We start from the raw sequence: 26,192 nt of genomic DNA on the forward strand, positions 1-26,192 counted from the left end.
TTGTTAAAACACTGCTATATGGATTTTTAAAAATATTATCAGTGGTTGTTATCATGAGCAGTTATTTCCTTTTAGGGTGACCATGTCATAAAGGTCTATGAGGAGGTTATTAATGTAAGAATGTAAAGCTTTGTACTTTGTGCTACATTCATGCATAAGGAATTTGTGAGAAGCAATTCAAGTCACTTCTTTTGCCACTTCCATAAAGAAAATCCATTGTGAAAAACGTACACTTTTTAATTTTGTAAGAAAAAGCTAAATGAGCGAGCTCACTTAATTGCATAAAAATTACCATTTGACGACACATTGTTCTAAGGCATTCAAGGAATACACCGAGAAAAAATTACCTTGATTGAGAGTCATTTTTCATCACAGACGTGGAAATTGTATTCACTAACACTACGAGTGGTGATTTCAATGAATTGACAGCAGATGAGATCAATTAGCAACCATCTCATTTGACTTGTCGTGATGCCAATCAGCATCATTTCGCAACCATGGCTACACCTACCCCTGGTTGGCTCCACAGATGTTTAATCCCAGCAAAGGTATTTCGGTGGCCATGGTAGAATTGTGCATAATATAAATCTCAATGTGCTGTCAGCTTGGACATAGTCTCCACTGGGGTCAAGGAATTCACTCCTTTGTACTGGTGAATTACATCCTGCATGGTTAAAACACAGTCTTCTATTTCACACACTTCCATTCCTTCAGCAAGATAGTGATGTAAATGTGCCTGTAAATCAAATAAAATTGTATTTTTTATGTTTGTGGACTCCACAGAATGTATTTTAATAATATTTATCAGTAACAAAATAAATGAGCATAATAAGATTTCCTAAAATATTTAGCTTTATTCTTTATCTTGTTTTTGAAATATAAACAATTATCTTGGGAACTGCAATGTTCAGAAATATTTATTTTTCGTCCTTCAAAAATATCCAAGTAAATGGCTGAATTTTTTTCCAGTAACAAGTATTCATTAGCAACCATATCATTGTGCTTAACACCTTGAGTTCGGCATGACGTGATATCACGTCATGGAAACCCCAAGTGTTTTGGCCCTTGCTTGGTTTAAGTCTTTTATGACCTTTCGCACCCATTAGTTACTCAGTAGGGATCTAGCAGCTCATCTCTGACGACTGTTTCAAGCTGTCTATCCTGAGAGCATAGGGAGAAAATTTTTTCTAAGGTAATCCAATCCAAAATCCTTAGGTAAGTCAATTTCCATTTATTTTTCCCCCTGTATTTTGCATTCTTCATTTGTTTGTCAGTGCAACTTCTCAACAGTGAGGAGATCTAAAAGTGAAGTGGCAGTTTTGCGAGAGTGAAGAATATCATCCTCATAAAAAATTGGAAGATTTTAATAGCTTTAATTGTTAATATATGTATATAATGCATGCATAAAAAAATAAACATGCATTATAATATCGTATAATTACTGTTTGGATAATATCCAAGTTCTCAGCAAAGAAATGATTCTAAAGAGTTACTTTCTAAAACAGCTCTTTTTCCCTTGATAACTGTGATATTATTGGCTAATATCCACTCTCATTCGTTAGTCACACAATTGTAAACATTAAGTTCCCACAGAATAGTTTTACATCTGTAAAGCTATTTGGAGCATTTTATCTTTTGCGTGCTTAACACGTTCCGTGCTGATGACGTAGCGTCTACGTCATGGCAACCACTACCCAGTGACTGATGACGTAGACGCTACGTCATGATTCTCTTTTGCGTTATATTCCGCCCTGAGCGCCAGCCACCACTGTTAGGGTATGGGAGAGGGTCAGTCACCACTCTTCGCCTGTTTGCCGTGCGGAAAGGTCCGAAAAATTTTTTTTTTAGATTTTTTCTGTGTTTTTCTATTTTACCCGGTTTTGCTCTGCAAGGACGTCTTTGGGGGTGGCTTTTTACAATGTATTTTTTTATTACTTTCATTTTATAATGCAGAAAACAGTTGTATATTCTCACAATTGTTCGTGTACCTTAAAAAAAAACTTTTACAAATATTCAAAACGAAATAATAAAAAGATACTTTTACATTTGACGAGGATAGGTTATTACTTTATTACAAGTTATTTTATCTTTCTTTATGACTTTTAACGCAATGATTAGATTGTGTTTATTTAATTGGTTTTTACAAGAAGGAATACAGATATTTTTCCCTTGTTGTTATTTTAATTTTTAACGTCAATTAACGCGATCGTGGTAAATTGCTTAGCTGGTTGCCTAATTTCTGGCATACTCCAGGTATGTGTATTTTTATCCTTACAATAACAATAAATGCTTCCGTTCTTATACTTTTAAAGTTTCAGAGTGAATTTTATTTGCTATGATTTCATCATGGCAAAATTTGTTGTTATCCCTATGTTTATTTGCTGCTACGCATGAAATAATATATTTGCATAAATTTTTCAATAACTTCAGTAAAGTCCTGGTTCCACATTGCGATTTATTTTTACTATTTACATTTCATGCACAATAGCTCGACTTCCCCATCCTTATGTTCACTAGCATTTGAATTATAGACTCATTACTTGATTTTTTTCCATAATATCCGAAATACTTACAAGCATTCTATTTGGCATCCTCCCCAACAAAAAAATGCCTAAGAGAACAATTTCCACTAACCCAGTCACATGCCGCCGAACTCGGAGAAACTGATCCGGCCCGAGGATATAAAATGGGCAATACGTGTCCTGAAGGAAATTTACTAGATGGAAATATTTAACCATAGAAGAATTTCCCCACTTTTTGGCCTTATTTTTCGTGCTACAATTATCCAAATCTTCCGTATCTCCAATAATTGAAAAGCTTGATCTTTATATGACTTGCATTGCTTCAGGAGAGAGAAGTCGCTTGATCAATTCATGTCAATTCTCCAAGCCCTTCAAATCAACGAGAACCTATCTACGTTCTCTGACTCTAACACTCCTCTGGCCCACTGATTATTCAAAATTAGCCCCATATAGACGCATCCAAGGAAACAATGGAAAAAGTAGTGACCCGCTCACGTGACCTAAGTTTGGAAGAGTCTATGATTCCATGGAGAGCTAGGCTGGGATATAGTGAATATATGAGGGAAAGCGCTACAGGTACACAATGAAGTTGTATATGTTGACGGAAGCAAAGGGTTTAGTGCTGCAGGTCCTCCAACTCAGAAGTGTCTGGAAAAGGGCAGTCGGAGAAGATGGTAAACAAATGATGGAGGATCTATTTGACTGAGGCTAATCCTTTCATATTGATAACTTTTATAACAATGTAGCCAGTTCTAGATTCCATCCAAATGGGAAACCTAACTTGACGGGGACTTTGAGGAGAGACAAGAAAGTTATTCCTCTTTTGGTGCTCTGCTACGAATTAAAGAAAGGTGAGGTGGTGGAGGCCTTTCATGAGTATAAAATCGGTATCCTAAGGTGGACGGATAAGAGGGAAGTGCGGATGATCATCGCTGAATTCAGTGCAAAAAATGATCGAATCTACGAAAAGGCGAGGGTGTACGCCAAGAAAGCCACAGGCGGTGGTTGAATATAGCAGTTAAAATTGACCGATCATTGGGATCAAATGATGACTGACTTTCCCATTGAAAGAAAATTCATCAAATGGTACTAAAAATTGGGAATCCACCTACTGAAATCACTTTGCTGAAACGTAATTTTTATTCAAAGAAAATTTTTGAAAAATTCCTCTCATCGAATTTCTAATTCCAGTTATAGAATCTCTTATGACAATATCTCTACCTTCGATACCTTTGAGGAGATAGTCATCCTAGCCTGCCTCAACCAAAACCAAGGGCTTATTAGGACATTTACCCGATTATATGAAAAACACGATAGACAGAAAAGATGAAAAAAGAAGAGATGTAGGCAGTGCTTCAAGAAGAATGTCCACCAGGATACATCATATTATAGCCCCACCTGCCTATCTGATCCTCGATTGTGTCTTGACTGTTTCCAGAAGTATCACAAGAATTTGTGATGCAGAAAATTATTTTTTTATGTTTACCTTTTATATTTTCTATTTCAATATTTATTTAAAAAGATATTATTTTATGCGAAGTATTTAGTAACTGAAAAATTATTCTAAAAATGCTGGTCAATTTTTTATTTGTAAAACAATATGTTTCATTGCAACAATTCTTCATTTATACAAATTTTCCCTTTCATTTATAAACCAATGTTTATCATTATAAAATCTTATCCAGAGGATATCATATCGTTCATAATAATTTTTCCACCATAGGGAGCAACACTTTTACTGGAAATATTGGTAATACTCGCAATATTTTCTCCTGAGCAATAAAACATTTAAAATCGTATTTGAATGTATCATTTCCAGATTATAAAAATAATGTTTTCTGCATTACTATTTCCATTAGTTTTTTCCAGAAAGTGATAAAGTCTGAACGGGTTTTCGCTACAGTACTGACAAAGAGCAAAGAAATATGGGAAACATGTAGGTGTGTTGCGGGAAGGTATCAAAAGTTTGACAGGATACTTAGAAAATTTAAATTTTAAATTTTTAACAAATGAAGGGTTATTTAAAAAAAAAGTGCGAAAACATGTAGCAGGCATCACAAATCATAAGATCACGTCGTTAAAATAATAATAAAAAAATACAAATTTTTGCCAAAAAGTCAGCCACAGGGCATTTTCTTCAAAAAACGGTCAGCACGGAATGTGTTAACCATGAGTGTTATTTTGATCCTGTTATTTATTGCTTCATTAAGACTATATATTTTACATAAATAAGACGTAACTAGAGATTTCCGATAGCAATGAAATTAGTCTTTCCATAGTGTAATTAGACAAAACTCATTGCTTTTGGTAAATGGGTACATTAGAAGATGCTGCGAATTTCTTCCCAGTAATAAATATAATTTAATAATTTACTCGAAATGTTATTATTTAGCACCAAATGAAAAGTATTATTATTTGCAGTAAAAATTTGCATCAATTTCAGATTTTCACAGAGTATTTGTTGTAAGATCCGTTATATGTTGCCTGAATGAATGAAGATTTCTCATAAGATGTTAACTAGCAAATGCTATTATTTACAGTTTTTATGTATTCATTTTTAACTTTGGTACATCATATAGCAAAAATATGTTTTTGGCTTGAATTCAGCAAAGAGTTATGAGAAATTTGTGGGCTCTGTTGTATTTGTGCTGGAAATAAATGAGGCTCGATTGGCTCGACCGGCACGCCGCCTACCCCGGCTTATCAGCGGCAGTTGTGAGCTCGAGCAGTTGCTACCCTACCTGCCGCCGAGCCAGTCGGACTCGCTGAACTGAAAACCACGTTGTCTTGAGTCATTGAGCGGTACACCACAAATGGCGACGAGGATAAACTATGTGGAAACTAGCGTTATGTAACAGATCGATAACGGCTAGGATAAAGGAAGTAATTCTGTGTGATCCAGTAATTCTGAAATGGCTGGAGTAATAGGCTCGGTTGGCGAGTTTGATAGTACGATAGACACGTGGTCGTCGTATGTCGAACGATTTGAATTGTTCGTGGAATGTAACGAGATAAATGCGAGTAAGAAAGTGAGTACTCTCTTAACCGTTGTGGGAGTTAAAACATTTAATTTGATTCGTGATTTGTGCACGCCGAACAAACCATCGTCAAAGACGTATGGCGAGTTAGTAAAGCTGGTAGAGGACCATCTTTACCCGGCACCATCATTTATTGCTGAGCGCTACAAATTCAGCAAGAGAAATCAAAATGAGGGGGAGACGGTAGCTGATTACATCGCAAGCCTCAAAAAGCTGTCAATATATTGCCAGTTCGGGTCTTCCTTAAATGACTATTTAAGGGATCGCCTAGTAAGTGGCATCAGGAATGAGTCGACGAAACAGCGATTACTTGCAGAGGCCAGCTTGAGTTTCGAGCAGGCAGTCAAGATTGCCAGCTCAGTGGAGGCAGCAGAGGAGAACGCAGCAGCCTTGGCTGTCCAAGGAGTCGACAACGGCGGCCGAGTACAGCACATCGCATCGTGGAGAGCAACGCAAAGGATCAACAACCCTACATCGACCAGGTCAAACTCAGTGTCCAGGGATGGTGGTGTGAAGTGTTTCTGTTGTGGGCAAATTGGGCATGTAAAGAATCAGTGTAAATTGTATGGTGTTACTTGCCATAAGTGTGGGAAGAAAAACCACATTGCCAAGGTTTGTCGATCGACGAGTGCGTTGACAAGTGCGACAACTGTGCGTAATAATAGTTACGGCCATTCCAGACCACCAAAATGTAAGTCTTTTAATAAGTCTATGTTAAAGCCAAAACACAATTTCGTGGGTTCGGAAAAATGTTCCGATACGCCAAGTGCTTTTTGTGTGGGAAATCAAGCTGACGATTTGCACATCGAAGATATTCAGCACATGTTTGTCATGTATGAGGAACATACCGAGAAAGTCAAGGTTGACCCAATAAGGGTAGATATTGTCGTTCAGGGTGAAATGACTACGTTCGAAGTAGACACAGGAGCAAGTGTGACTGTTATTAGTGATACATTTTACAAGAATAATCTAAGTTCTTGTACGCTTTACCCTAGCGAGTTAAAGCTATGTTCCTATACCAATCAACCGATTGTTCCAATTGGTAAAATTAAAGTCAAGGTCAGCTATCAGAATGTAAATAAACTTCTTGATATGTATGTAATCCAAGGGGGATCACATCCGTTAATAGGACGTGATTGGCTTAAAATATTGGGCATAGACATTTCCTTCAAAAATAAATCCGATCTGTACGGAATTAGCGATTCAAGTAAAATATTTGATAACTTTGATTTAATGGTTAACAATTTAGTAAAAAAGTTCCCTGAAGTTTTTACCAATAAATTAGGCCAGTACAAAGGCGAACCAGTAGAATTAATTCTGAAAGAGAGTGCTAAGCCGAAATATTTCAAGCCAAGACCCATTCCCTTTTCCTTAAAGTCAAAGGTTGAGAGTGAATTGCAACGTCTAGTGGACGAAAAAGTGCTAATGCCTGTACGTAGCTGCAATTGGGGTACGCCAATTGTGCCCGTGTTAAAAGCTAATGGTGACATCAGAATCTGTGGGGATTTTAAGGTCACACTAAACCAGTATTTGGAGGTTGATAAATACCCCATACCTCGCATTGAGGATTTATTTGTAAGCATGCATAAAGGTCGGCATTTTAGCAAAATTGATTTAAGCAATGCATTTATGCAATTGACCTTAGATTCTGAGTCACAAAAGCTTTGTACTATTAGCACACACAAGGGTCTCTTCTCTTATTGCAGAGTGCCCTATGGTATTTCGAGTGCTCCAGGAGTATTTCAAAAGGCCATTGAACAAACCTTAGCAGGGTTAGAAGGTACTGTTGTGTTTTTAGATGACATTTTGGTTAGTGCACCGGATACTAAAACTCATTATAAGCGATTGGAGGCTGTGTGTAAACGTCTTAGTGAATGTGGTCTAACAGTCAAAAAGGAAAAATGTAAATTTTTTGCAAGTAAGGTTGAATATTTAGGGTTTAAAATTGATAAAGACGGATTGCACACATCCCAAGATAAAGTAGCTGCGATTGTGAATGCACCCATACCAAAATCAGTCAATGAAGTTCGAGCATTTATTGGTCTTGTGAATTATTATTCTAAGTTTATTAAAAACATGTCAACCATTTTAAATCCTATGTATAAACTTCTACGTAAAGATGTTCCGTTCAAATTTGGCAAAGACTGTCTTTATGCATTCAATGAAGTGAAGAAAATCTTGACGCAAGCACCTGTGTTGGCACACTATGATCCAACACTGCCCGTGAAATTGGCAGTTGACGCCAGCTCCACCGGACTTGGTGCTGTTTTAAGCGTAGTCACTCAGGAGGGTGTCGAAAGGCCAGTTGCATTTCATTCGCGAACCTTATCTCCTGCCGAATGTGGGTACTCGCAGATAGATAAGGAGGCATTAGCTGTTGTTTTTGGCGTCAAGAAGTTCAACCAATATTTGTACGGACGGAAGTATACTTTATGTACCGATCACAGACCCTTAGTAAGCATTTTCGGCCCAAAAAGGGGATTACCTGTTTTCGCCGCGAGTAGACTGCAGAGATATGCTTTGTTTTTATCAGGGTATAATTTTGATGTTCAGTACGTTAAATCTGAAAAACATGGTAATGCTGACGCTCTTTCACGTATGCCATTACCTGACTTACATTCTGTTAATGAAGAAACAAAATTGGTAGGAACTTATTTGCATTGTATAGCTGAGAGTTCCGTACCACTAAATTTTGAACATGTAAGAAAAGAAACACAGAGTGATCCTATCTTAAAGAAGGTGTATAATTATGTAATGAATGGGTGGCCTAACTTTATCTCAGAGGAAAATAGTGAGTTACAGCCATATTTCTTAAGGAAAGAGGAACTGACTGTAGAGCATGGTATTATTATGTGGGGGTACAAAATTGTTCTTCCAAGTAAATTGCGTGACTATGTTCTGAACGAATTGCATTCGGGTCATCTAGGTATTGTAAAGATGAAATCTGTGGCTAGAAATTATGTTTGGTTCCCTAATATTGATAGACGAATAGAAGACCTAGCTAACAATTGCTCGCCTTGCCTTAGAGAACGTTCTAGCCCTCCCAAGAGTGAACTTCATGTGTGGCATTATCCCGCTTCTCCTTGGGAGAGGTTACATGTGGATTACTTGGGCCCTTTTAAAGGAAAGATGTATTTAGTGGTGATTGATGCTCATACTAAGTGGCTTGAGGTATTTGAAGTTAGCTCTACCTCGGCTAAGGTAACCATAGAAAAGCTCAGAGAGCTATTTTCAAGATTTGGACTACCTGTTTCCTTACATTCCGATAATGGCCCACCTTTCACTTCATTAGAATTTAGAAATTTTATGGTATCAAATGGTGTGAAGCACTCATTTTCGCCGCCATACCACCCTCGATCTAATGGCCAGGCGGAGAGTTCTGTTAAGTATGCTAAGCATAAGTTAAGTTGCGCTTTTGTAGAAAATGCAGATGTAAATATTGCCCTGAGTAATATATTGTTTAGTTACAGAAACTCTATTCATAGTACTACGAATGAAACCCCTGCTAAACTAATGTTTGGCAGACCTTTAAGATCCAGACTAGATCTATTGAGGCCTAATGTGGTCAAGAGAGTGGAACTTAAGCAAGAAAAACAAAAAGAGTATTTTGGTGTTAAGAAAACAAGGATTTTGTTTGAAAATCAACCTGTTCTAATTAGGGATTATCGCTGTAAAGACAAATGGGTTGAAGGGATCGTATTAAAACAATTAAGTGGTGTAATGTATTCTGTAATGTTCAAGTCTGGTTTTGTTTGTAACAGACATATTGATCAGCTCATTGGGATGAATTCCAGCTCAGTGTATGCCAATTCTGATGATGTTAAAACGGGTGATTTCAATGTCAATAATGACGCAGTAGCGGAGAGGTTCCCAAACAAAAACAACCTTTCCCCTCACTCCTCACCCACCTCTAGCATTCCCAGTACGCCACGTTTGCCTCACGCATCCCCATCGCTGCAATCCCCGGTTCCTTCTCACTCTGACACTCAGTCAAATGCAAGTGTTCCATCTCCAAACGAGGGATCAGCTGTTGATAAAAGATACCCTCAGCGCATTAGGAAGCCGGTTGATAGATTTCAATCGCAATGATCTTGTTTATTTGGTTATATTTGAGAGTTTAGTTGGTGTTTATATTAGTTTTTATAGTTTATGCATTGTTACACTGCTATTGTTATTGCCTTATATTTCCAAATATGTGTTTCCAAGGAGTTGTTAAATTTTTGTTTATTGAAACAAATTTATTTTTTTTGTTATTAAGTTTTGTTCTATGATGTAACCATTTTTGAAAGGGAGGAATTGTTGTATTTGTGCTGGAAATAAATGAGGCTCGATTGGCTCGACCGGCACGCCGCCTACCCCGGCTTATCAGCGGCAGTTGTGAGCTCGAGCAGTTGCTACCCTACCTGCCGCCGAGCCAGTCGGACTCGCTGAACTGAAAACCACGTTGTCTTGAGTCATTGAGCTCGGTACACCACAGGCTCATTCCTTTCTGTTTCCACATCCATTTTTACTTCGGCAGCAGAGTCTCTACCCCAATGACCCGAAAAGGATGCGTGTCAGCAAAGTCTTTCCTCATAGCGGCCCGATCCTTTTGACGAGCCGATGGCACTCCCAAGAAAGCTATACTCCAAGTTCTTACAAGACTACATCTTACTACCACCCCTCACTTCTTTTCCGTACCCCCTCCAACCTTAGAACAGCCGGCTGGAGTGGTGCACGTCAAGAGACACCCTATTCCACCGTTGTAAAATAACCTTGAAAGCAGAGTGCCGCCCATCTCAAGCAGCTGCAGCAAAGGCAATGATGGTACGTGAAACCCATTGATGTTAAATATCTGATGCTTACAGGTGGTCGTATGGGGGAAAGGTATTTGAGCTGAAAACAAGAAACAATTAAAGGAACCTACTGATGAAAATAGTAGCTTCAGAATAAAATATAGAAATTATTAAATATTCTAGAACTGAACCCTAGACTGAGGTGTCCTAGTAAAAGGAATTGTGCGAAATACCTTGAGCTGAATTACCATCCCAATCAAACAGCTGTTCAAAGCAATTCCTTGTACTTAAAATTTGCATAACATCCATCTAAACCAAAAAATAAATATCCAACGGCTGTGGCAAAATGCCAATGGTGATACCACTAGAACATAACTAATTCATTTTCCTCAAACTCTTTTGGTTACATCACACAGAAAAAAATATTGGAAGGAAAAGGTGGCGCGGGGTAAAAATTGATACCTCCACTGCAAAAACACTCAACAATCTCCCACCGAATCAAATCCGTTCATCTAGGGCTACTAGACGAGCGGATTTGATTAGGTGGGTGATTTATGAGTGTTAGTGCAGTGGAGGTATCGATATGCAACTCGCATCAAATGTCTATCCCTCTTCGCTGCTGATGTGATATCATGTCATAAATAAAAAATTGTATAGCTAACACACAAAGAGCCCAGAAATTTTTAAATTATTTTTCCCAGCTAGTTTGTCTGCATTCTGCATTAAAAAATGGAACCCGCCATAAGGGATAATTTTGTCTTTTATAGGGTCAATATTGAAATTGTTAATGCTGCCTTAATAAGAATCTGAGTCAACTTATCACTGCCACACTAAGTGCCGTTCAGTCGAGTTGTCATTGGAACTTACACTTTGCCGTGAGACTTTCAGTCAAGAGTCAAGGGGAGAATCAAGGAATTTAGCGACCACGGAAAGTACGTCAAAAAGGCCCTCTCTAGGCACAGAGAGCATATGCTATGTGTACCTGAATTTCGAGCTCAGCAAAAAATGTAGTGGTTTGTGCTGGCCATGTGGACCAACTTCGGAAAGTGATAGCATGTATTTCCTTACCTTCCGGCTGTAAAGTCTGGAAAATTTTACAAGCACGTCACTTAACAGGTGAACAATTCCAGTTGAGTTGAAAAGGCCAAGGATAGAGATGGGTGAAGGGCCCGGGGCAGGCATTGAGCATAAACCAGACTTCACAGACTCCATGGCCCAAGGAGCAAATTTTGCCTTGCCTTGCAATCTAAGAAATAAATTATACACATATTACTTTGCATAGATTAGAGCAAGTTTACATTAATGAGGTGAAAATCGCATTTTGAAGTTAGATTAAACAGAATAAAATAAATCACTCATGAGTCTTTAAAATTTTTCGTGAGTTGAAAATTCTTTGCCATCTCCCTCAGATGTATGAATTAATTTTTCCATTGATTTCATTGCTTATTTTTTGTTAAAAAAATGCTTACCTAAGAGGATAGGACCACCAAATGCTGATGCAAAAAATAATGTACAATTCCTACTCTATTCTGTGGGCTAATACTCGTAGAGTAACAACATTATTTTTGAGCTAGGGAATATCAGAAATAACTACATATGTGTCTTAGAGCCACAAGAATTTACTCTGGGTATACTCTGGCTTCTAGTTCTCCTTTTTTCTCTCACGAAAACAAATTCCAAGCTTAAATACCTTTCCAATACTTTAAATACAATTTCCAATACCTTAAATACCAATGTACTTGCCAGTTAACAGTGACATAACAAGAATCATGCTGCTGGGTCATTACTTCCTCAAAGGTATCACAGCTCATAATTTATTTTGATGAGACACTTTTTTAAAAATCCACAGCTAGTAATAACTTAAGAAAATAACAGGTGAATTACGATTTACAGTACTCTCCCAATTGAGGCACATGGATGATATTGTTCAAACCAGCAGAGGATCTAAGCACACACAATACAAAAACGGCATTTAGAGAGGTCACATTGAGTATATGAAAGGGGAAAATGTAAATTTCTTCAGGGGTAACACAAAATAAAGGTACAAGACAATCATAAATTGTGATAGCATTGAATCCATAGATCCAGATACTCAGGGTATAGGTAAACAATGTCCCGGATGAATAAAAGTGAAAAAATGCTTACGAGCCATTTGAGACCACCCAGGCAATTTAATTTTCCTGATTATTTTATCACTACGTCTTTATGAACTGGTCATAGAATTTAGAGCATTTGCTTCATTTTGTACGAAAAAAAAAAATGGAAGCACAAGCATTTGCTCAGCTCTGTCGGTGGTGAGAGAGCAAATGCTCACTTACCAGCGGATCATAAGCAAAGGCTCCATTTTCAAGCATTTAGTATGAATAAAGTGGAGCAATTGCTTCAGAGGTTAAGCAAATGCTGAGAAACGAATACATCTCTTCCAGACTGGATGCATCAAGGACGTTTTTTGTGACTGAGAGGATTATTCGTCTTGAGTGACTATAAAATGGCATCAAGCCTGTTTTTATCAATCATGCAGTGATTTTAAAGAATGAAAAACTATGATATAAGGAGAAATCTACAAAAATGCAAGGTGGTGGGTGCACTAACATCCAAGAAACGTAATCAAACTTTCTGTGTAATTTATAATGCCCAGGTTTCCACCAGGAGATGGGAAACAAGTTGAAAAATACCATACAATACATAACATTTATGGACTATGCTCATCATTCCGGGTTATCATAAAATAATGGTGTGGTTTCAGCGATTCATAGGAAGATAATAGGGATAGGGATTTTTTCAGAGGCTGCCTGATCCCTCCTTGAGTGGCTTAAGGAGAGCACTTCAAGTGCACCACTTTGTCCATTGGATGGGATCTGTGCAAGCTGTCGGCCTATTGGTGCCTTTTGTTTCGTTCATTGGGGGTTATCTTTGTTGAACGAATAAGGGTGCTCTTATCAAAATTTATTAATTATGTATGTAAAAAACTATTGGAGATGAAAAATTCAAAAAATAAAAAAATAAACTGTAAGTAATTTTGTTTTCCTTTAAACCATATCGATGACTAACAACACATATCTCAAAAATAGCAACTTTTCAGGAGAGCAAAAAAATGATCAATTTTTTTTACTAGTACACTGAAATTAAAAACCAAAATTTCATAAAACTGAAAAAGAAGCATTCATTATCAAACAAAGTTGTTTTTCGCTTGTATTTTATTTTTTAATGTTATGTATTACTCTTTGTTTAAGATACCTGTCTCAAACCGGCCGAATTTGAGATACATGTTGTTATAACTTAGCCATCGATATTCAAAACCACACGATTATTTTATGATACCCTTATAATAAGGAGGATGTTATTATAGAGGTCAAAAATGGTCAACTAAGTCCACTTTTCCTTAATATTGCCCAGAAAATAGACTGGAAAAAGATCTGTAAATAAAATCATTACTGGTGATAGTTACTCGGGCATAAGCATCTCACACATTAGTAACATCGGGACTAAAATTCATATGAATAGGAAACATAGAAAGATTGAAAGATGCTGCTTCCAGGGAAAATGCTCTCAGCATCGAAGACACCAGTGGCCTGGTTAGTGAAATTAGATTAGACCAGTGCATATAGACAAGGCTTTCATAATCCACGGACCATGCATGCACGACTATGCACTTGCCCAAAGTAAACCTAGATGAAAAATATTATAATGGCCTGACAAGCAGGAGTACATGTATTTATCCCAAGAGAATGAATGAAAAATAATTACCTTTCAACCTGTCTCCTCATGTCTGCCAATGGTATAGGGCCTCTGCCAATCAACGAAACAGCTAACAAAGTTGAATGAAGAGGATTCATGTACCTACATAGTTGATTGTCCATTGCCCAACTACTGCTAAACAGCTCATCTCGCCTATAGAAACAAAACAAAGTGTGATCCACATAAAAATTTTCAAAAATTAATTAGCCATAAGCCCTGGCAAGCCTGAAAAACTATACCACTCCACAGTATGGCCTCTGTTTCTTCGAAACATAAAAGAGAATGAAAAGTGAATTTCTCATTAAAAAAGTCACAATACATAGGTAATATTGAACCAAAAGGCATAAATTCAACAGCGGCATTCATTAAGGCCAATACAATACTTGAAAAAATAGACAACCATACATGGTCAGTGCAAGTTAGGCCATTATTTTTCAGTATTGCGAAAAGTACCATATTTCTCCGAATATAGCCCCCCCCCCTAATTTTGAGGCTTCAGTTTCAGAAAAATTTTAAAAATGCATCTGAATACAGTCCTCCCTTAACTTTTACCACGGGCATTTTTGGAAAAAAGGGGGGGACTACATTCAGATAAATACGGGAATGTACAAAAAGTGGAGCATGTTAGCCAGGTGGATTGAGCCCTTGTTGGCTGTCGTTTCAAATCACAGATGAATGAGGTTTCCCTGGGAAAGGAACTGTTCCCCCAACCCTTAATATTAGAAATTCACTCACCTGTGGCTCTGCCTAGAGTACATCTAACCTTACCGATAAAAACCATGCTCTGTGTTAAATCACCAAGTGAGTGATATTTTACTGATCTCCAAATGATCACAAAGAAGTTTATATTCTCATGATAAAATTTGGTGGAGAAACAATTTATGGAATTGAAAAAGAACCATGCTAATGAAAACGATGGAATAAATGTCCTGCAGGGTCGTGTTTTTTATTGATTTGACTTACAACTGTATATTTAGCCCTCAATGTACAACCCTGCACTACCAAGATTTTAGACCACACATCTTACTTCCTCTTCCACAGACTTCTCCTTCACCATTGGAAGTACAGTTGGATCATAAAAATTTTAAGTTTGCAGGTGAAATAGGTTATATTTGACAATTTTTTTTACTGCCATTATTGAAAACTGGATCTTTATACCAACTACTTATGGTGATTTTTGCCCTTTGCAATGCGTACAGCATATTGAAGTTTTCATTTAGCACAATGTAGGAGCTCAAACACCCAGAATTGGATGAAAGGAGAACCCGTTTAATGCTCTGGCATCTTCAACCTGAAGGTGCTAGCAGTAATGCTAGTAAAACTTATACAGGCATCCCCCGAGTTACGTAAGAGATGCGTTCCGGCAGACTCTGCGTAAGTCAAAACTTTGCATTAGTGCTTCAGAGATTTTGATCGGTGCGGTGAAATTCTCAGCGGAGAAATGCGCGGTAAATTCTCGGTGAAGTTTCATTCAATTCACTGTGATATTCATGAACTCTTCCACGCATTCTTACGTTATTAGATACAAAATCGATTAACATTAATATAATCTGAGAGTTGCAACTCGAGCATTGCCAATCAAAATGCGTAATATTATTCCCAGAGTTGACCGATCGCATGGATTCGGGAAAGTACGGTATCTCAACGCTACATTACTAAACTGAATACTTAAATTGATTCATTATGTTATACTGCGATCTAAGGGCCCAAAGAATGCATTATCTACCTACCAATAGTCATTATATCTTCTGCCTTTAATATATTACGTTGATCGATGAATCTGGTGGTTTCACTGTCACAGTTAATACACGTAGGAGGAGAGTCTAGGATTACGGGCAAATAACACACAAAAAAATACCAGTTAATTACTACATTCTTAGATACATACACACGCATATACCCTCAATCTTTCACGCACGGAAACATACTTTCATTCTCTCATATCTCAATAAAATAACGTGAAAATATCATCATTTGAATATTTACTTTGCTGGAAACATCAAAGAGTATTTCCAATGCACGAAGCTAATTAAAAGTGAGCTTTTATTCAGCCAACTCCGTCATTAGCGTGCAACAAAGTTAGTGGGGAACAGCTTTCAATGACACAATATTCATTTACAATTGCACACAATATGAGAGAATGACAAAATGCAGCTTAATAATCTTACGCCAGAAACATGTAAACAATTACGCAATTAATATCGTGTGTCAACTTTTTCTTAACTTTTTCGCGGCGTTCATTGCCAGCACTCAAAATTTCAATGCCGTTACGTGGGTACTAAACAATTCTTTCCCGCAATAAAGATTTCTGCTTGAACTTCATTTTCTTTTAATTCCACAGATGGAAATGTCCAAACTTAAGGATACAATTTTTAAATAGTTGAAAGTCGGGGTTCGGGTGTGTATGCTGTGTAACAAGCTGTATGGTATAGGAGTGAGCGCAACCACTTCCATCGCTAGAACTGCATATTTTCATGTTGATTGCTGACTTGGGATTTATAAGTGATTTTTCTACAGAAATTAATGGAAATTCCTTTGAGGAATGACAAAAAAGGGTCACTTTGTTATTTTTAGCACGTTTTAACTCGATAACTATTCGATATTTTTTCTACCATAGGTTGTACGAGCGAATATCTACTTCTTCGTGCTCGCATTCGAAAATTAACGTAATCATTTGAAATACAGTTATCACTTACGTAAGTACGGATTTATGTAAGTCGAGACATATGTAACTCGGGGGATGCCTGTATATATGTACAGTGAAATGTCTTTGTAACGAAATCTTACTGACTTCCGAAATACGTTTGTTAAACTGAAGTTTCGCTAAAAGGGAATTACGTTACATGGGATATTTCGTTATATAGGGGATTACGGATTACGTTATACGGGACGGCAAATAATTTCGTTATACTGAATATTTCGTTACACTGGCGTTCGTTATAAAGACATTTCACTGCATGCATTTGTAACCACCTGATGATGATGCTAAGATGTTTAAACCCCGGTTGTATCCCAGTTTTATTTATGTGGTTTAGTAAAAGTTACCTCAAAGAATAAATTTTAAATAATATTAGCCTGATGAAAAGATTATGTCAGGAAAATACATTAAGAATCAAACTGCCACCAATAGACTGAAGAATCTGTTAAATAAATTTTAGAAATAAACCAGCGTTAATTCAGATACCTAAATATTAAAAAAAGGAAATTTATAGCTTATCTTCCTAAATTGGAATAACATGAAAATATTCCCTACTAGAATACCAAAAATTTTTCTCACCAGCAAGATGAGGATGATTTATAGCCAAGGTTGAACAAAGGACTCAACCCACTGGAAATGTACTGCATCCTTGGGAATGGCACCATGTTTGAATATATCTCATTGATATCCAAATTCAATGAGCCTGAATATCTTGAAGAGCTAGAAAACAATATATACCCACACATATAGAAATAAAATCATGCACAAGGTAAGAAATGCAAAACTAATACATGCAAATAATACATTACCTAGTCAAATCTAATAGCATTTTGACAATTAGGCTATTCATATCCTGAAATGGTTTACTTCTGGACAGCATGCCAGATGGCATTAAGACCTTAGAAGCATCGGGATTCTTACCACAGCATGTCCTTATTTTGTCACAGATGCCAATCAGAGCCTAGAAATAAAGATAAAAATAGTAATAAAAACTCATGGAAAGCTCAAGAAAGTCCGTAAACATCTTACTGCTCATAAAATTTTATACATGGGCTATAGTTTAAATAAATGATTATAAAATAATTTTCCACGGAGTAATTGAATAGTAAGGAACGGTTCACTTTTCCTGGGAAATGCAGCATTGTAGGAATTATGCAGTAAACCTATGCTGCAGGAAGTCTCATCCTCAGTTCATGCCTCTTGCTTCCATGAGGAAAAATCTACTTTGGAACCATCAAGAATTGTTACACATATCATAAAATATTTGCATCCAAGTTTTACAAAATAGAGCTTTCACATAGACAATAATTGAATACATATGCAGTTTAATGAAAAAAATGAGAGGCAACATTGATTTTCCAGCCAAAAGTGATAGCTCTCTCTCCCCAAAGTGGAGGAATTAATAAAAGCAACATTTGTGCTTCTGATCTAATTGAATGCTTTTCCATTAATTTCAATGTTTTTTTTTTCAATTTTATTTCACGTCGTAAGAGAGTTAATACCTCTGCAAATTTTCTCAAGCACTTCAAAATGCATTGGTAAAAATTTACATACCTCATTAGTCATTACTATTAATGGGGTACACGTCTCATTTCAAACTCACCCACCAATTTCCGATCAGTCTTCTTCACTTTTTGCTGTTAATAAAATTAGCTGTCATGGAAATCTTCTATCAAAGATTTTAGAGGAAAAGGTGTGAATTTTCACTTAAAAAGATAGTTTATAGAAAAAAACACCTTTTAAAATAAAATTAATTTAAAGATTTAGATACTTCATTCATGAACTGTTCAATAAAAACATACCGCAGCTCCTTAAGTTTAGTGACAATTTATGATAAGTCATACAAATAAAAATTTGGTTTCAATTGCCCAATTCAAGGCTATAGTAAGAGAAAAATTTCTAGGTGTGGGTTATCCATTCCATATCTTTATCTGAAGTTTTTGGGAATGTTTGAAATACATGTCCACCTCTTGCAGGCGATGGCCCAAGCTCAAGTAGTTTTTCATCTATCCTGCTAAAAAAAAAACACTTCCCCTCTCTACATACTTAGCGTTCACACAGATTTTGCAATATCATCTATGAAACCCAGCATATCAAAAAAAGTCGAGGCCCCACAACAGACATATGTAGTTGATAGAAATTATTAACCATACCTTAATGGACACTCTTGAGTAGCTATCAAGAGTACCATGAGTCAATATTCAATTCAGAGTTGCAATACATAATTTGAAAAAATACATTTCTTAACAATACATATACCAACTTGTCTTACAGAAATCCCTGATTATTAAAAAATGATTAAGATAAATTATAATTTACAGAACAAAAAGAATCTAAAATATAAATTGTGGTCAATACTCGTGCATCATTGTGGCATTACCTTGTTATCAAAAGGGAAAATACATGTAGCATGGTCAGTCAACACTTTCGATGAAAGCAACACATTGTACGGTGAGGTAATAACATCATCATTGTCATCTGGGTAAACACAGCCAACAAACCTGCAATCAAAGAGAACAGTCTGAAATTATTCTTAGTGTCCAATTAATTGGAAAAACCAACCAATGAATACACAATAACTTTATATCATAGTAGTAATAGGTATTAATAGTGGTTTTATAAGCCAAAAGAACCAATACAGGCTAGTCAATGCTACAGGCTTTGTCAAAATTGATCAAGATAAATTATAATTTACTGGACAAAAAGAAACTAAAATAATGCATACCTCATTATAGCTTTACCTTCTTATCAAAAGGGAAAATGATAATGCATCTGTAATGTAATAAAACGTTACAATAATAATTTTTATCACTGTGAAAGTGAATTTTTTTCTAATGCAGTCTTTTGCATAGAATAATTCAGTACTTCTCATGGAGGGAAATGTGATGAGAAATGATATTATTTCAAATAATGGTAGAAAATTCATACGCAATGTTATGGCATAATTTGTTGACTATACAAAATTCTAATGCTTAGTTTCCTACATTGATAGCATCAGCATTTGATTTTTGTATCCAGTTATGTTGTATGAGATGTTTTTATATAATTTTTTAAAGAGTCACATGAGAAATAATTATGTGCATTAAAAAGAGCATCATGTAAAGTGTCATAAAATATAAAAGAGCTAAATAAGGGTACTTAAACCCTTAGGTGCATGCACCTGCAAGTATAGCGCCAGTGCATGCTTGTGGTTTTTTGTCACACTTATGCATTTTTGATTTTCCCAAATATACATTCAAATTTGAGGGTGTTTTAACATATTTGGGTAACTTCTAATACATAAAAGCACTTTAAATATTTTTCCCAATTATTTATAGACAAAAATATCACATAATTATATGCAAATTTCTTGATAGATACTTAGACATATTTTTCTAAAGGAATTGCAGAGGATAATCTTGACAATATCAAGTCAAAAAAACACACACAAAAAAGGAAATGGATATGCCAAATCTTTAATGCAATCATTAAAATTATAAAAATAACAAACTACATAAATAAAATTCATTTTTCAATTTTTTCATCCTTATTGACCATCACTGTCTCTGTAATGACATTCTTGACATTTTTTGACGCAAGTGGACTGATTTTTGCATATGAATAGAAAACATTCGTATATTTGCCGTCTTATAATTTTTATATTTTCCACGTGTAAAGCAATGACCCGCCCTACATTGAGGTTCATGTGTAGAAGCAGATATGTACTTCAGAAATTTTCCCAAGTCTCATTGCTAGAAAAGTCTTTGTGTCTGCTGGAAGATTACCTTTTTTCACCCTGGACTTCACATGTTCATCTATAGTAAGGCTAAACGCGAGAGCTTCCATGAACTCCATTCTTGGTCTTCGATAGATTAAAAAAAATATTATTAGCTACAAAAATCACGTGGTCGCTAAGAGTAGCCATATTAAAAAAAAACTGAGAAATTGTGATTGAGGCCACCTTCGTGTTCATCTTGAAGGGGAGTAATTTACACACTTCTGGTCCACAGAATCGACACCTCCCTTGGTTGAGTTGTAGCTCAGGATCATTTCAGGTTTCATAATTTCTAGATCGATGTCCTCTTTGCAGTGCAACATACAAAGCAGAATTTTACATTTGTTTCGTTTAGTGCAGTATGAAACAAGAGTGTAGGTGTCCTGGAAACTAAAAATGAAGTTCCAGCTTATCGAATTTTACAGGGTAGAAACTCTCTGTGGATTTAAGGTTTTTTTTCACGGTACCTAAGAAAGTAAGACCATTTTCTTGAAAATACATGGTTAAATCAAGACTTGAATAGTAATGTTTTGCTGTTATTTTCCCATTCGAATTCCCGTATTCCTGTTGCCATCCCAAATGCTGTTCAGCAAATCATCAGTCCTGTTCCACCTGTTTTACAAGCTCATCTAGCATCTCCCTTGCAACTTTTATTTACAAAGAGAGTGTATTTAATTCCAAATAAAGATATTATTTCTACACGAGAAGTAGTGATGCAATCTCTGATTCTCGAGTACACATGAGATGACAGTTTTCCTTCAATATACAAGTTGGTAATCCCAACATTTTTTTAAATCACGTCCAGTGAAATTTTTTTTGGCAACAACTTGAATTCGGTTGCGGTATTTTTAGGAAATGATGTTGGCCCTGGTGAAACACTAACTATGTCCTTAGCTTTTGTTTTGGTGTTAGCAAATTGTATCTAAGAGTTCAGCCAAAACGTTTCATCGTTTTCCATTGATCTAGATAAACATTGAAATTATGTGGGCGGCTAACAATATTATTATCATCAGACTGCAAACTATTGCTGGAATGTGATGCGTCTTCAAAAACATTCTTTCTCCCCTTCACTTTCATGCCAGAAATAAAAAAAAATATTCTCCATACCGTGGTTGACATGCCCTTCCCTCCCATCTTCATTATCAAGCTTTTGAAGCACTCGTTAGAACTTATCAGGGTGATAAATACGCTCTTGCCCTTGGAATATCATATACTCTACATTTGTCACCACCGACTCAATTTGTTCACATTTCGATAAAATCATAATACAATTCACGTCCATAAGGAGGTTACGATTCCTGACTCTTGTTATAATGCCTTTCCAACATTATGCTCTTTTCCCGCAGGTAGATACAACAAGTGCCGACTCTTCGCCTTCAAACTCCAATGCATAATACACAATTATAATCGTGCAAAACTTATTTTTTGGTCACTATTAAAGGGTAAATAACACATTTTTACACCAATTTAATACATGTTTGAGTATGAAGATGAAATTTTTAAATTACGACATGGGGTTTGAGGTTGAGATAAATCATACAAATAATAATAATAACAAAATAATAATGCAAATGATTACAAAAAATATAATAAATATGAGACAACATATTAACATAGTATTGGAAAAAGAATTATGCTTCCAAGTTTCCAAGATAGCGACAGATTATCAGAAGTGCCTTAGTATCATGTGAACGCCATCTAGCGGCATATCACCTGAAATTACGTTGCTCTCATTTTATAAGATTCAAACGCATTGTCACATTGATGCAAACACATGTTCTTGGTAGAGGGAAAAGCAGAGAAATATCATACCAAAGTGTGCCACCAGTGATCCATGCACAGTAAATGCGCCATTTCAAATTTTTGAAAAATGCTGCAAAATCCCCGCTTAGCGTGCATCTAAGGGCTAATAATATGCATCTCACCCTGAAATTCAAATTTAACCATTTCCTTTGTCCTTGTTATTTTAAGTATGATGGCACCGGAAAGGTATTCACACCATGCCAATAATGCATATGAGCTTGTTCAGATACATGCAAAAAATTTTAATAACTACGAGGATAATTTCAGTGACAGCATACCTCTCCACATTGGGAAAATAATCTTCAAGAATTTTTAATATGTATGTTCCAAGCCCAGATCCAGTGCCTCCTCCGAGTGAGCAGAGCAGAAAGAAACCTTGAAGGCCATCACACTTTTCCACAGCCTTACGAATCACACTTATAATTGCTTCCCGAAAAGTATTACCATGAACAGTATGGCCAACTGCCCTGAAAGACAAAATATCATATTCAGTAATCAACACTGTAAAATGTGAGATAATTAAGAAAGAAATGTGAGAGGATAATGCAGGATGATATAAAATGATGAAAGATAATTATAATTATTATATCTTGGAGCAAGGCATAAGGAAAGATTAGACACAATCACTATTTAGTCAATAAGTGTGTGAAATTGGGAGTATGTAACACCATATCCCTATCAGCAGCTTTATGTCTTCCAAAACAGGAATGGAGAAAATCTCAGCCATAAAAAATATCTCAGGAATTGAAATGCTGATAAAGAGTAAGGGACACTAAGTCACACTACTATTTTTCTATAAATGAAAGAGAGAATTAGGTATGAATTTAGACATTTGCACTAAGTTAATCCTTTCTCCATAAGAATTTAAAGTTTGCCTTCACACTGAATTTGACGATACTCAATAATAACCCCTCCCTCACACTCCCCATCCTCCCTTTCACCTCCGCCTCCTCCCCTTTCACCCCTCATTCCGAAGACTTTGACGGCTGTATGGAGTCACACGTTGGAGTGTTATGTGTCTGGCGAGGCATCAATCACAAAAGACTCCGCACTTATCACCAATTACAGTCCAAATTGATGAGATTTTCCACCCTTACATAGTGAACTTGCTCGGCTATTCTTTTACATTTAATTGATTCACTCCCCAAAGGAGAAAACATGAAGGAAGTTCATATGGCTGCCAACACCACATCCTGCTCACTTCTGCAGGGATCATATTGAGCAATTACAAGAAGCAGTGAGTAAGAGGCTTTCTTATTTCACTCCCTTCCTTTCCCTTTCTCTCTTTCTCACTCAATGTTACCTGCTCTCCCAAATAATGGTTGCACGAAGAAGGCTTTAAATGGTAAATGTTTCACCTTGATGATGGCACATGATTCAGAGATCTTGGTCAGTACTTACTCAGTAATGTTACCAAGATTGTGCTAAAATCTGTCCATAGCTTTACTACAAGTGGAGATTCTGTTGATCCCACAGTTAAACCATCATTCAATAGACAAATTTGGTGGCCAATCATAAAATAATTCTGAAGCAGGCGATTTGTAAGGATGCTGGAGATTTATGCATCATTCTGCATTGAAAATTTGCATCCCATTAAAATTCCTTGGCCATATTCTTGGATTCAGTGGTTGGCTCACTACAATTAAGGGAGCTTTTAGAAAAGTACAAAACAATCAAGTTCCAAAGTATGCAAAATTAGTATCATTTTAAATTACAAATACCTTTTGTCAGTATAATAATATGTAACTACCATGTTCGAAAATCAGAACATTTTAAAACTTTTAATGACAATGGTCATGACAAGATCAACTACACCACAAATTTTTTAACCAGTGATGATGATAATAATTTTGACTGTAATTTTTAATATTGTACTTCTAATTCACCTGAGACATATGCTGTTTATCTCAAATTTTTAATTAGTAATGTTTGAGAAACCCTAGAAAACTCCACAAAACACACTCAGGACTAATCTTCTACTCGCACCTAGCTTATGTGGGTTCGCTATTGTGGGTGGGATGGTACCTCGCACCTAAGGTTATTATTTATAACCTTAGGTGCGAGGTGCGATTTATAACCTTAGGTGCGGGGTACACATAAGCTTTTCAATGTACCACTGTTAGAGTAGTGGCTGCCATAAAATCACCCCTGTGTGTATTCACCTAAATTTAATGAGTCCAACCAGTCAATCGTGTGAATATGAGGCATCATAAGCATCAATTTTCATTAGTGGCCGTACAATGACTAAACCCAAATCATCAATTTACTTGATTATTACAACTTATTACAAGCAAAATTACAACAAAAGATCTGTAACCTTTGACACTTATATAACTGACCAAGAGAGTAACAGTACTTTAATTGAAATTGGAATAAACTGGTATGACTTTTGATTTTAAATGTTTGTTTATAGAATACTGCAGCAGCTAGATGCACAAGAGTAATCCATTTTCAGGTTATTTTCTGAGTGGAATGAGCTTTTTCGCTCAACGTTTGTTCATTCCTCCGGCCGGGAATGTCGTCAGGAGACTAGAATAAAAGTTCATTATATATCCAGAAATGAACACAAAAACGGGTTACACTTGCGATTTTAAGAAATAACAAAATACATTCAGATTTTGTGTTGCAGATAAAAAATAGAAGTTACAGAAGTATTGATAATATGTGTTTGATACGCAAGTATTTTCGATAGTTCATCAAGTATTCACATAAAGGCCCCATTACTATGATGAAGATTAAATAGGTTCGTCACTGGACTACTTTTGGAGCTAAATATTAGAAAAAGTATTTGTCATTGAAGTAATATCACTAGAGTTACACAAAAGTGGTTCCACAGTTAGTTCAAATAGGTGGAAAAGTGTCGATTAAAAAATCAGGACTAAATTATTCATATTGTGAAAACCTAACTTTACTTCATCATCCTCCGTGAATTTATTTTTATGTCCCCTGAATTATCAATAGAGAACTTATACTGGAGTAAATCAATAAAATCAATGAACGATAACTTTAAACTGCTTCAACAATGATTTTTTACTGGTGTACTAAATTACTTTCGTATTTATAGCAGATAATTCCAATAAATAAATTCACCACGACATAGTTTGCCGGAAAGAACTTCATTTGCCCTCAAAATGAAGAAAATTACAATGCACTATTCAGTCAAACTCACCAATTATTACCGGAACCAGGGTAGTGAGTGATTTTGAGTTCATCATCAAATATCGAGCCAATTCTGCTTTTCTTCAAACGGGATATCACACCATCCTCCATATCCACCAATATTGCCTGTTGAGTGTAGTGTTTGGTACTCAATTGTAATATATTCACATGGATGTAGAGAAACCTTTCAATAATTATACCTTAGCTTTTAATTTCCTTCGCTGTAACGAGGATACTGCTTGATTCCCACGCGAATCCTCCAAGTTCCAGAAAAAGCTGTTGGAGTTTTCATCGCGAACTTGCTTGTCGAAGTGGGAGTTGTCGCCGAATAGTCTACTTGAGTTGTGAGATGATGGCGCATGAGACTCGAAGAATTGTTGGCTGCCATATTCCTGAAGAGCAATATTCCAAAACTGACTCCCGATCTGATTTCCGCATTGACCCACTGCAGAGGAGAATTCATTTAGAAAACCATGCTAATGTAGAGCCATGGCACATAAGTTTTACCACTCTTAACATGTACCCTGGATCACTAGAAAGTCACTCATCTCTCTAAAAATTTCTCCATGATGAGTATAAAATTTGTAAATATATTATAATGATAAAATAAGTCAGAAGAACTGGAAAAATTGGACACAAAAACAACTAAACTCTGTTAATGACAGGGAACCCTTTCACAAATTTACCTCTTCAAAAAACAACTGA

General features: G+C 36.2%; 1 protein-coding gene across 1 annotated transcript; it reads right to left on the reverse strand.

Annotated features, from left to right (window-relative positions):
- Positions 1-202: 202 nt before the first annotated feature.
- On the reverse strand, positions 203-26,134 carry LOC124155707 (tubulin epsilon chain-like). Its single transcript, XM_046529755.1, has 10 exons — positions 26,011-26,134; positions 25,688-25,932; positions 25,498-25,613; positions 22,607-22,795; positions 19,152-19,272; positions 17,581-17,732; positions 17,351-17,491; positions 14,083-14,226; positions 11,404-11,581; positions 203-736 (listed from the first exon to the last, which is right to left on the reverse strand). The coding sequence occupies exons 1-10, from the start codon at positions 26,033-26,035 to the stop codon at positions 590-592; spliced, it is 1,458 nt and encodes a 485-aa protein (XP_046385711.1). The 5' UTR covers positions 26,036-26,134; the 3' UTR covers positions 203-589.
- Positions 26,135-26,192: the final 58 nt, after the last annotated feature.

Source organism: Ischnura elegans, chromosome 1 (genome assembly GCF_921293095.1).
Source record: "Ischnura elegans chromosome 1, ioIscEleg1.1, whole genome shotgun sequence".
Taxonomy (NCBI): domain Eukaryota; kingdom Metazoa; phylum Arthropoda; class Insecta; order Odonata; family Coenagrionidae; genus Ischnura; species Ischnura elegans.